General features: G+C 58.7%; 1 protein-coding gene across 5 annotated transcripts; it reads right to left on the minus strand.

Annotated features, from left to right (window-relative positions):
* Positions 1–2,515: 2,515 nt before the first annotated feature.
* Positions 2,516–8,810, minus strand: ISLR2 (immunoglobulin superfamily containing leucine rich repeat 2). Of its 5 annotated transcripts, none has more exons than XM_030875008.2 (3): positions 8,505–8,810; positions 7,415–7,528; positions 2,516–5,979 (listed from the first exon to the last, which is right to left on the minus strand). In XM_030875008.2, the coding sequence occupies exon 3, from the start codon at positions 5,969–5,971 to the stop codon at positions 3,728–3,730; it is 2,244 nt and encodes a 747-aa protein (XP_030730868.1). In that variant the 5' UTR covers positions 5,972–5,979; positions 7,415–7,528; positions 8,505–8,810; the 3' UTR covers positions 2,516–3,727. The 5 variants fall into 5 exon arrangements, with proteins under 5 accessions (XP_030730868.1, XP_030730869.1, XP_030730867.1 ...); XM_030875009.3 differs by lacking the exon at positions 8,505–8,810 and adding an exon at positions 8,107–8,315; XM_030875007.2 differs by lacking the exon at positions 8,505–8,810 and adding an exon at positions 7,975–8,077.
* Positions 8,811–12,353: the final 3,543 nt, after the last annotated feature.

Here is a 12,353-nt window from a genome sequence, read left to right on the forward strand (position 1 = left end):
TTCCCATCCACATAAGTTTTATGACAAAATACACTGGAGAGAGTTAGCTAGCGCAGCACCTGAAGCATATAGCAGAGGCTCAAATATATGCATTGAAAGAAAAGCTTTGGAGCCCTGAAGTGAGGGATGGAGGTGGGGATCACGTCTCCACACCTCTGCAGGTTCTCACAGAGCATGTGCCAATTGCAACATCAGGCCTGGGGGGTGGAAGTGAGGAAACACATTTTAAACTGCTCAACAACTGATTCCTTGGCGGGAGGGAGTGAATAGTGAGTCCCCATGTCTGGATAAATATAAACTGAAATTGCACAACCACCTGATGGGGACTGTGTAGAAAAGAATTAAACCTCAAGTGGGTAGTTGAATTAGTAAGTATTCAGTGTCCCTTCCAACCCTGGGATTTTATAAGATTCCTTGAGGAAGAAAAAAAAGGAGAGGCAGAAAAAAAGAGAACAGAGAGGCGAGAAGGGGAGGAAATGAAAGAATAAAATTTAAAAGGAGATAAGAAGGAAGGCCAGAGGCTGGGGACCGTTCCATTCATGAGCCAAACATTCGGACAGAAGATACAGAGTTCCTGAGAGGGCTGGTATCTCAATGGGCAGTCGGCAGAGTGTCACAGCACCATGGTCCTCAGCCTCCAGCACCCACCCATTCCTGTCCTATGGGCCAAGTCTTTGGGCCTGGCTTCGTCCAGGGAGCATGAGGCCGAGCAGAGCAGTGATGTGTTCATTAGAAAGCTTGGCCTGGGACAAAGAAGGGGCAGAACTCTCCACAACTCTGCACAATCCCTTGGGGGCACTCAGGATCCTAGGGGGTCTCCAGGAGGGTTCTCAATCCTTAGGACGGGGGGAACAAGAAGGAGGCCTTCCCTCTACCCCCTCCTCCCATGAGGAGAGGATTGGGTGGGACGGACATTGGTAAGCACTCACCAGCCCAGCCAGGCCTGTGCCCAAATGCAACTGTGTGGGTGGCTTCCTGAACCACAGGAATTGGGCCAGTCCCTGCCCCCTGCTCAAAGGCAGCATTTGCAGATAGAACAAAGCAGCCCTCTTCCTAAAAGATATTTCTGAGCTATGTCCCTGACAGTGGTTTGGGCTGCAGTGGTGGGGCTTGGGCTGTGGTCCTCAGAGGGGAATTTTTCTCAGAGACAGCTTTGCTGGTCTGGGAAGGGAACCTGGGCTCTGGCCCTGGGAAATGTCCCAGCTACTGCCTCTGCCAGGAGACAAGCTAGGACAGGATGCTGGGTGTCTGGACCTGGGCCTGGTCCCCAGACTGGCCTCGTCCAGTTAGGAAGACCTGCTACCCACAGAGAGGGTGAGGGATGACAAGAGATTAGAAGCAGGAAGAAAAGAGAGCAGAGATGGACTCTTCACCTGACCCCCTCATTTCTATTCCTTTCCTCTTCCACCACTCTTCCTGGCTGCTCCCCATCCCCTGGGGGGATTCAGCTGAAATACAACCGGTCCAACCCCAGCACTGTAGGCTGGAGCATCCGCTTTGGATCTCTCTGTCTCTCCTGTTCCCCACCCAAGAAGCCCCATTTCTAGGACTATTAAATCAGTGTGTTTCCAACCCTGATGGTACCTGCGCACCCACCTCAGCCCACACCAACAGGCACACGCCCTGCCAGGTGTCCATGCATCACTCACTGACCATAATCCCCCAACACACACACAACCACACGCGCACACACACACACAACCACACGCACACACACGCATGGCTCCTGGGTTAAAAGCGTCAGCTTGTTCTGTGGAATCAACCTTGCCGATTTCCCCCTTTGCTGCTCTCCCTCATTTGCCTGCTCTGTAATCTGTGTTACTTGTGACATCTTTTGTGCACAAGTCTTGCCCCTATGCATCTTCAGAGAACCAAAGATGTTGTTCAGACACAGAAAGTAGGCAGTCCTCACACGCACAGCCACACCCCATCATAGTGACAGTGTCAACCCAAGGAGGACTGTGCACTCGCACGCACTCACACACACACACTCTGGAGCTCCCCGCGTTCAGTCTGCAGAGAGCCACCCCTCTCTCTCTGCAAGCCCTCCCCCACTCACTTCCAGCCTCCCCCATTCCACCTGGTTTCCCCCCTCCATTCCGGAGCTGGAGGCACCAAGAGCAGGCACCAGGTGCAAACACCTGGTAAAAATCACAAGCCAGTCAAACAAAAAATCACACAAAGGATCCCAACGGGAGGATCCTATGGGCTCCTTCCTTCTGCTGTTTCCTCCTGCATCCTCCAGGCTTCCTCCCCCTGTCCCCCGACAAAGAGTCACCAAGGCCAGTTCAAATCGATTGTTTTATTGACTGTTTACATACAGACGCCTTTAGAAAAGGGTGCGGACTCCAGGGGGCTATTCTGCCCCGGGCCGCACTTGTGCTGCGCTTCACGGACAGGGCTGGTCCCGATGCCCCAAACCCCCCACCCCAACCCTTAGGCTTTTCTGCAAGAAAGAAAAAAGACCAGCGCCCGAGTCGTCGCGCCGCGTCCCCTCTCCCCGCCCTCCCTCCCGCCCGCCTCCCTACACTACCCTTGACACACTTTTACAGGACACAGACTTTTCTCCTACAGAGCACGCTCGTCTAGGACTACAGCCGCGCAAATGTTACTATTCTCGCGGAAGGAGGGGCGGGGCGGGGGGGGGCGCGAGGACCGAGGGCCTTTTCTCCATCCGGATCCCGCCGCACGGTCACGCGCAGGCTTTGTGCGAACCGAGACACTCGCCCCTCACCAGAGACCCGGTCCAGGAGGCCGGGGTTGGCTTCCGGCGCCCCTGGTGCTTCTCGAGCTGAGGTCTGGGCCGCATGCAGCAGCGGAAGCGGAGCTGTCGAGTCTCCAGAAATTCCCGACTCACCTACAACGAAATTGGCCCGGGACCAAGGCCGCACCCTCCGCGGAAACAGGGCGCGTGGTTTTGCGGCGCTTTAAGTTAGGAGAGAGGGCGAGAGAAGACGGATTCCCCCCATCCCCAGACACACACACACCCAGTTTTCCCAGAGGCTAGCAAGGGAGTGTTAGCACCAGATCCGGAGTGTCACTGTCTTTGAAAACAACGAAAATATGAACATCGGAGCGCGGAGCTGAAAGGCGCCCCAGGCACCCGGCTCGGCTCCAGCTGGTCAGAAGCGGAGTGGGGGACGGGGGACAGAAGCGTTTGGTTCCCAGTCATAAGGGGGCTTTGAAACTAAAAACTGGGGAGTTGCCACAGAATCCTGGCTTCTGGGATGTGCACCCCGGAAAGGGCGGAGTAGGGGTTGAGGCGGGACCCCGTAGCGCTCCACGCTAAGGACATCTGGGGGACCCGGGCTGACCCCCGAGCCACAGCATGCCCATCGGATGTTTCCAAAGTCTTCTCCCATTTCCTCTGGCTTCCGAGCCCACTGTGGAGCGGGCTCGGGGCGGATTTCGCAGATAATTGCAGTGGGAACGGAGAGACTTGGATTTCGCCTCACGGTCAGCGGGTGGTGTCTTACACAGGGAGGGAGGAGCGGGGAACTGTGCTCGCCATGGAGGGGAATTCAGCCCTCGAGGACAATGACCGTCGTGGATGGGACTGGTAAAATCGTCCCACTCCCCACTAGAAGTCCCCAGTAGTCAAGGTTAGGGGGTGGTAAGGGGGTGGAGTAAGTGAAAGTTGGGGGTCATAAATCCTGCCAGCCCAAGGCTTCTGCTCCCAGGCACCCAAGGTGGGGGATGGGAATGGGCTGCCAGACGGGCTGGGGGTTCAGCCCGCTGTCTGCCTGTAGTTGCCGTTAATCTCCTGGGCGATGTTGACCGCTTCGGCACCCAGGGGCAGCCGATCACTGTACTCGGAGCCCGCCTCGAACTCCTCTTGGTTGGCCTTGGACTGGCATTCCGCCAGCGAGCAGGCCGCCAGGCTCTCCTCCCTCTGCAGGTCCCCACCTGGGTCGCCCTGCTCTGCTTCTTCGTCAAGGCCCTCCCCGGGGGTCTCCTCTGGCTCCTCGCCGCCCGCCTCGCCGCCTGCAGGGTAGCTTTTCTCGGATTCGAGGTAGGAGGCACGCGGGTCGAAATCGGCGGCGATGCGCTTCTCCATGGGATCCGGGGCCTGCGGCCTCAGGATAAGACGGTAGGGCTTGCCCGGGTGTTTGGCCAGCAGATGGCAGCAGGCGGCGCCCAGCAGGGGCACGGTGGCCAGCACCAGGAGGAACACGCTCACCGCCACGATAACCAGCAGTGAGGGCAGCTCTTTCTTGGTGGCGAACACCACTTGCACGTGGCAGGCCTCGCCTGCCAACGCCAGGCACACGGAGTAGTTGGTGCCGGGCCGCAGGCCACGGAACCAATAGGCGTTGACGCCCTCCTCTACACGCGACCACTGCACGGCTGCGCCGCCCCCCGCCGGGCACAGATAGAGCAGGCGCAATGGCCGCCGTCCGGGCCGCCCTGCTCCCGCAGCCCCGCCGGGCCCAGGGCCCCATCTTGCCGCCAGTGGCGTCAGTTGCACCCGCGCCTCGCGCTCCGCCACGTCCAGCGCAATGACGCCCAGCTCAAAGACATGCGGCTTGAGCTCGGCGCTCTGGTTGAACGCGTGGTTGGACACGTACCGCGAGGGGTCCCCGTGGCCACAGCGCTGCTCCTCCACCGGGTCAGCAGAGACCTGGTCTTCCGCCTCTTCACCCTCACCTGCCTCCTCGTCCCCCTCCGGCCCCGCCTGTGTCTCCCCGAGGACGCTAACCCGGCCCAGGCCTTGGCTTTTGATTTTGCCCTCGGGCTTGGAAGGTAGGACACTGTTGCCCCGGGTTTTGGCTGTGGACTTACGCTCAGAGGTTGGAGCCTGCCCATCAGGGTCTCCCCCTGAGCCAGGAGCGTGCTTTGGGGGCCCTGCAGCTGCCACTGCCACGCGAACTGACGTGGAGTTGGCACCCAGCTCGTTGTGCGCACGGCATGTGTAGATGCCTGCCTCCTTGGCACTCAGGAGGGGCACCAACAGGGAGCCGTTTGTAAGGGCCAGGAAGCGCGGGGTAGCTGGGGGCGCGGGCCAAGCGGGTGCTGGAGTCGGGGTTGGAGCCTCTGTCTGCGTTGGCCCGTCCCCATCTCCTTCCTCCTCACCGTCTTCCCCTCCGTCCCCGTCGTCCTCCCCGCTCAGGATCGGCGGCACTAACACTACGGTGCCCCCCGGAATCTGAAGCTGCCATTGCAGGCGGGGCGTGGGGTGTCCTTCGGCGACGCAGTGTAGCATGAGCGTTAGGCCGGAGCGCAGAGGGCTGCCCGGCGCCTCAGGCGGCGGCTCAACACTCAGATGCACACTGGGAGGTGCACAGGACAGGGCGGGCAGGCGGTGCACCGGCACCCCCTGCAGAGCAGGAGGAGAGGCGCACGCGATGGAGTCGGGCTCTGGTAACGAGACCCGGGTGCTCGCCGCCCAGGCCTGTAGCCACACAAGGCTGCAACCGCAGTGGAAGGGGTTGTGATAGAGTTGCAGATGTGACAGCGCGCTTAGCGCATCGAAGGTGCCAGGAGCCAGTGTACGAAGCCGGTTGTTGTTGATGCGTAGGGAGCGCAGGTCGGGCAGTGCACCGAGTGCGTCCCGGGGCAATGAGCCCAAGCGGTTGTGGTTCATCTTGAGTAGTTGTAGAGCGCTCAGGTTACGCAGGTCGCTCCATGGGAAGCTGGATATGAGGTTGTGGCTCAGGTCGAGGTTCTTGAGCTGGCTCAGCACCGCCAGCGAGCCCAGCTCCACGGTGCGCACCTCATTGTGCGCCAGCCACAGCGACGTGACCTGCGTGACGTCGGCGAAGGCCCCACGCCGCAGCACGGTGATTTTGTTCGCCGACAGACTAAGCGTGGTCACGTTGGCCGGTAGTCCTTCCGGCACCTCGTGCAGCTCCTTGTAGGCGCAGTCGGCGAATTGGTGCGCGTACTTGTCCACACAGGCGCATGGCTCTGGGCACGCTCCGGCCACTCCTAGCAGCGCCCAAGCCAGCCACAGGGCCCTCAAGGGCACCATCGCGGATCCTGCAGGTGGAAGCCGGGGGAAGAGAGGAGAAGGTGACTCACTGAGCCCCAGGTTCCCTTCCCTATCCATCTGCCTCCTCCGTAAACCCGTCTAGGGCAGGTTCCAGGGCTGCGGTAACTTTCTCCTCTGTGCCCAGGAGCCTCTCTTAGCCACGAGTTGGAGCTCAGTAAAAGTATTGGGATTCAATGCTTGCTCCCTCTCAGGGCCCTGACTTCCTTTTCTAGCCGCCTCGTATCTTGCTCTTTTTTCTCTACCTATCCCATCAGCCTGGGGCTGAGCCCTCCACAGAGTGGGCCGCTAGCAGGTCTGCCCTGGGCTTTGCATCGAGCCCTGACTATGTTTCTAAGCCTTCGTTTAACTCAGTGAAAGGGATACATAGAAAGGGTATTTTTGTCCGTGACCGCCTGTCTTCCCTTGAACTCTTTGTCCCATGGCACGGCACTCGCCCACACACGCCCATACACGCCCATACAAGCGCACAACAATACAAACACACGCCCAGGCACCTGCCATCAAACCAACAACTTCTGCAGGGGCTTGGGGGTTCACAACACATTTCCTAGACATACAAACACAAAGGCACCCAGACACAGACACAATATATCTGGAGACCTCATTGTTCTCTCAACTGAACAGAGCATTTGTCCAGCGTTCTCCACCATGGGGCAAAGTGCTTTCCTGTTCATTGTGAGAATTGACAGACACCAGGGCACAAGTCCTCACACAGACCAACCCACACAGAGGGACACAGGCGAGCACTTGCGCCTGTACACAGCCCTCTCAGACTGAAATCCCAGTGGATCAGCAAATGCTGAGAACTTGCTGCAGGTGGCAAGAGGCTTGTGACCGGGGGACTAGTCAGGTCCCTTTTCGGCCGCAACTGAAGCCGCCTGCCCTGGGCTGCAACTCCTAGGAGGGGAAAACCATCAGGGCCCCTCGATCAACCTTCCTTCTGAGGAAGGAGGTCCTCCGAGCTGGGACCAAGAGCAATGGAGGGAGGTCACTAAAGATTCTCGCTCCCCCCTCTGCATCTTCCCAGACGGCTCCCATGGGGGCAGGGGAGTCCCTAGCCGATGGGTCAAGGGGGCTGCCACTAGCTAATCAAGTAGAAGGTTCAAGATTCTGCCTCTTTTCTGCAGCCCACAATGCCTGAGGACAAATCCCCCCCCCCAATAAAAGATTCGTATCCGCAGTCATACAAACGCACTTAAAAACAGATTCTCCGCTCCCACTTAGGGCTCCTGGCAGGTTCGGCAGAGCCCCTCCCACCCTCTGGTCTTTGGAACCCGCGTTCCCCACTCCCTCTCGCTCCGGAGGGAAGGCCCCTCCCCTCTTCTCCCCGGTCTAGCCTAGAGAGAGCCGGCAGGGTCTGGCGCCCTGGACGGGATTTACCCCCATCTGGGTCAGCGTTACGGGGTGGTCTCCGCTGCTTACCCGCTGCTCGCCGACTCTCCGCGCGCTGCCCTCGGGCTGCAACCCCTTCTCCAGACTTGAGGTCGCGGAGCCAGGACGACAGCTTAAGGGCGCTTCCCACATCTGTTGCTGCGACTGTGGGGAAGATGGGGGAGAGGCAGAGAAAGGGACAGGTAAGTTGTGGACTCCTCTGGCCCTGAGGTCCCACTTCAGTTTTTCCTTTCGCCTCTGTTCCCCCCACCTCTCACTGGCTGCAGATTGAAGAGTCCTTGCGCGCTCCCGGGCTCAGCAGGGACGCGCACAGCCTCTCCCACCTCCCGCATCATCTACATTTGTTAAAGCCATAGAGACTTCCCCTGGCCAAGAGACGTTGGTCACAAAGGGGCGCCCCCACGCCCAGCACCCCGGCTTGGCTCTTTCCAGTTCACCACACTCCCATAACCCTCGTCCCCCCCCCATTTACACATCTGCAGACATTGTCACTATCCCTAATCACACGACTCCCTCCCCATTCAAACGCGTTGGCACAGACACAGACCCTCGCACCCTCCACACAGTCGCTCTTCATATGTTAGAATTACCCATCATCATGTAATAATCGCATCAATGTGTTGAGATCTCGCTACGTTCACACACATTTTCAAAGGCACACCTTCACCCGGGACGCTCAGCATTCCCCCCTCCTGCACGCACACACATTCATGCGCACTCACCCTCACGCGCGGGTCCCGCCAGAGCCCGTTAGCTTTGCTGCTTAATTGAATGCGAGCCTCTTTTACGCCCCGCAACACGTGAGACAAACCATCTTTAAGGAATTTGGGGGAAGGAAGAGCTCACGCCTGAAGGGGGAAAGCGTGTCTTTGCCTTAAAACTCTTTTTGCAAAGGCAGGCGGTGGCGCAGAGAGTCCTCGCGCGGGACCGGGTGAGCTGCGCGCCGCAGGGGTCGCGCGGACTCTTCCTTCCCGCACCCCCGCTGCTAGCCGCCTCCTCCCCGAAGCCACGTTCAACACGATGCATAATTGATAGTGTTAGCAGAGCGCCTCACCCTCCCTGCTATTTTTGCCTGGCTCTGGGCAGCTACGAGCCCTGGTTTCCCCAGCTCCCACCTCACCTCTTGCCAGTCCAACCTGAAGACTAGAACGCACCGCCCTACTGGGCGCTCCCCTGCCCAGCCTCCTCAGGTCGAATCTGTACGTCTTGCCTTTTGTGGCTAAACCAGCGCTGGAAGCCCACCGCCCAGCTCGAGGGCCCGTGCGCACCGCTGGGTGGGGCAGGGCGCGTTGGTACCAGCCTCCGCTCCCAGGAAGCCGGCCCGGACGCAGCCAAGCGCCTCGCCCTCAGGACTTGCCATCTAGGGGCGAATGGGGCTCCGGGGCTGCAGCAGGCGGCGGTATGGAAAGGGATGGTTACAAAACGTCTGCTCCTTTTGAGCACTGTGGGTTGGAGACTTCAGGCTTGAGCATCTCTCTCCCTCCTCCGCCCCCGCCATCATCTTCACGGTCTAACGAGCAAACACACCATCAACCCCACACACTATCCCGCAAAGCCTCTGCGGCCCGATACCGCCCCAATGTTTCACACCCTCACACAACAACGGGCCTCAGCAGACTCGAATATTTGCTGTTCCGGACTCTCGCTTCCTGTCTCTGGCGAAACCCCGATATTTCTTTTGGCGACAAAGAAGTGGAAGCCCAGGGATGTCGAGGCATTTGTATAAAACACGATTTCTGTTCCCCCTCAGTGCCCATGGCAGCCCTGGAGACAGAGTTGCTGACCAGAATCGGAAAAGGGGTGCAGGCTTCGGGAAACACGCAGAGCGCCTGCCTTCCCCGTTTTTTCCATAGACACTGGGCGCTCCGGGCGCACGTGTCCCCCCAGCCCTCACTCGGGCCGTGGCGGTCTCTGGAGGTGGGTCGGTTTGGGGCCTCTGAGATCAATCTTCCGATTTCAGTGTTGAGCATTTTAATGAGCTGGGGAGGTGGGGGAGAGAGACGGGTGAGGAGCTCTGCCTCTAAAGAGACCACCCGATCGGGGTTCTGAGGAGCCTTTATAAATTAAATATGAACAGACTGGCGCACACACACTTCGCATCCTTCCCTCTCTTCTGTTCCTGCGGTCGCTACAGGCAGCCCAGCCATCTGGGACCAGCGCATCTCGCTCAACCCAGAATTCAGAACCCAGAACTTCATTCCACCTGCCTGTGCCTGTAGTTCCCACAGACGCCCCGGGGGAGGGGCGCGGGGGCGCCCTGAGGGAGAAGGTGTCTTCGAGGAGGGAGGAGGAGTAAGAGGATCTTGACCGTGCGGTGGGGGCAACGAGAGCTGGTCCCGGGCGGTTTGGGCCTGACTGGGCGGGGGAATGGCGCGGCCGGCTGGCCCGGCACAGACTCTTTGTCTGCGGAGCAAGGGGGGCGTCCTGGGTGTGTTGGCCACGCGTCTTGGTAATCCTGAAGGGCAATTCGAGGAGCCTTGGCCGAGGAAGAGGGATCTGGGGAGCCGGGGACCCAGCAGCGAGGTTAGAGAATAGGGTCCTGTATAGGGTCCTGGAGACTTTCCCTGGCGGGGGGAGGGGAGCCTGGCGTAAAGGCAGTGACCGAGGTTCAGGCACGGAGGCGCGCGACTTGTGGACCCTCCACCCATTTTTCACCTCTCTTTATTTTGTGTGTTGGGGGGTTCTCTTTGCTTTCGGCTAGGAGGCGTACAGGGAGGCAAGCAGGGGATAACTTGGAAGGGTTGAAGGACTGGAAGACAGAGGCTGGGGAATGGAAGGAAAAATGAGCTCGCTCACTCTCAGTGGAGAACTTCCCGGACCACGGGGACCCCATCCGCCCGAGTCCTGGGAACCTTTGGGGCCCGAGAGCCAAGAAAGCCCCACTTTCCTTGCTCTTTTGCCGGGGATGCAGAAGCCAGGGGAATTCTGCAGGGAGACACGGCGTCAGGCGCCTGGAGGGCGACTAAGGGCGCAGTGGTCACCCAGGCGAGTGCGCCGACTCCCGCGGACCCCCGCAGCTCCCGCCCACTCTCCAGCAAGCGCTTTTGTTCCCCAAGCCTGCCCTGGGGGAAAGACAACCCTTACCCCCGCCTTGGACCCTGAAGAGGTCAGTGCCCGCCCTAGCAGGGCTAGACCCCGAGTCGCCCCGGGCAGAATCCGCCGAGGTCTGGGATGGGAGGTACGACTCCAGGATCAGCCTCCGAGCTCAGCTAGAAGACTGAGAGCATCTCGACTGGCGCCGCCGGGCGCGCAGGGGCCTCTAATGTCTGTAATGTTGATAATGGTACAGTTACTGAAGGGCTGGGGAACCGGGAACGAAGATAGCACCCCCACCGCCGCCCAAGCCTTTGATGGTTAAAGAAACAGACACCTAATTAGGTGTGTGGAAGTAGGGAAGAGGAGGGATATGAGGTTCCAAGACACCAGCGTGGAGGGCCCATATTTGGAATCTACAGAATCCGGGCTAAGGCTTTTTGACCAGGCTGGGGTGCCGACCCTAGATACACCCCGGGCGGAGAGCTGGAGCTCTGGGCAGCTTTTTCTGGACCTCTAACTTCGACCTTGCCGACCCGCACGGTCCCGAGAGTAGGGCGGGTTAAACCCCCCGGATCCCGGCACCAGCTACCCGGGTTCTGTCTATTCAGAGTCTCGGGCCCAGGCCTGGTTCGCGCGCTCCCCCTGCTGGAAACCGCCTGCCGGGCTCAGAGGCGCGGAGAGGCGCGGGGCAATGGCTGGGGTACCCTGGGCCCCAACGATGGGCGGCTTGAGCCCGGGACCCAGGCGTGCACTGCTCCCGGCTCTGCATCCTGTGGCGCAAAGCTCCGAAGTGGGAGACGCTAAACCCAGGCACCGAAGCTTTCCTTTCCATGCCCACCCAGCGTGTGTCCCAGGAATCTGCAGCCTCCTCACCCCTGCCCAACACAGGCACAGCCCCGGCTTCACACCCCATTGTGTTTTCAACGCCCAGGGCACAGTAGGCACCTTCTGGATGCTCGTTGAGCAAGCCAGTAAGTTTAGTTCTCCTGGGACGAAACCGTCCTGTACTCCTCCCCACCCTTCCCTGTGTGGCGTGAGCGCTCTCTCTTTGAGTCCAGTGCCCAGTCCTAGAAGCCAGTCCTTACGTCTTCTGACTTTGCCGGGGATTTATCAAATGCCCGAGATCTGAAAAAGAAAATCTTTTTCAGTCTCTAAGAGGGGAATAGAAAACTGCAAAGTTGGAAGTAATAGATGTTTGATTAAAGGTTTAGGACATGGAACACTGTGCAGACGATTCAGTTGCACCTGCACTCAGAGCTGTACATGCCCTTGTATTTAACGTGCCACGTGGGTGATTTAATGAATGAGAGAGAGCCCCTGAGAGTAAGAAAGCCAGGACCCAGAAGGGCATCACAGATCCCCAGCATAGCAGCCTACTCAGCAGACCCTTCCCACCTGCCCTCCAACCAGAATCTCCTAAACACACAGCTTCCCACCTTTCAGCTTCTGGAGTCCCCGTTTATAAACACCCCCCCAACCCCTGCCAACTTCCATCTCTCCTTTCCCTCATACACATGCTACATAGTGGTTAAGAGGGAAGGTTCTAGCATGAGGCTCCACCATGTACTCACTGTGTGACCTTGGCCAAGTTACTTAACCTCTCTGTGCATGGGGGTGGGGAAGGGGTATAAATAAGAATACCCATTTTATTGGGTTGCTTGAGGATTAAATGAGTCAATGCATGCAAAGCACCTAGTACCTGGTGCTTAGGTAGTGCTCAGAAATGAGCTTTTATTTTTTTCAACAATAGCTAGAATTAGCCATCATTATTACCTTGCAGCATTGGCTACAGGTATGATGAGATGTTCTGCAGAACCTGCTCCTACACGCTTGTGTCCTTCTTCCCCAGTAGGGGGAAAGACCTTGGCCCTTCCCCCAAATATCTCTCTTCACGCCCCCCTACACCTCCCACACACCATGGCATAGGTAAAAA

This window comes from Globicephala melas, chromosome 2 (assembly GCF_963455315.2).
Source record: "Globicephala melas chromosome 2, mGloMel1.2, whole genome shotgun sequence".
NCBI lineage: Eukaryota > Metazoa > Chordata > Mammalia > Artiodactyla > Delphinidae > Globicephala > Globicephala melas.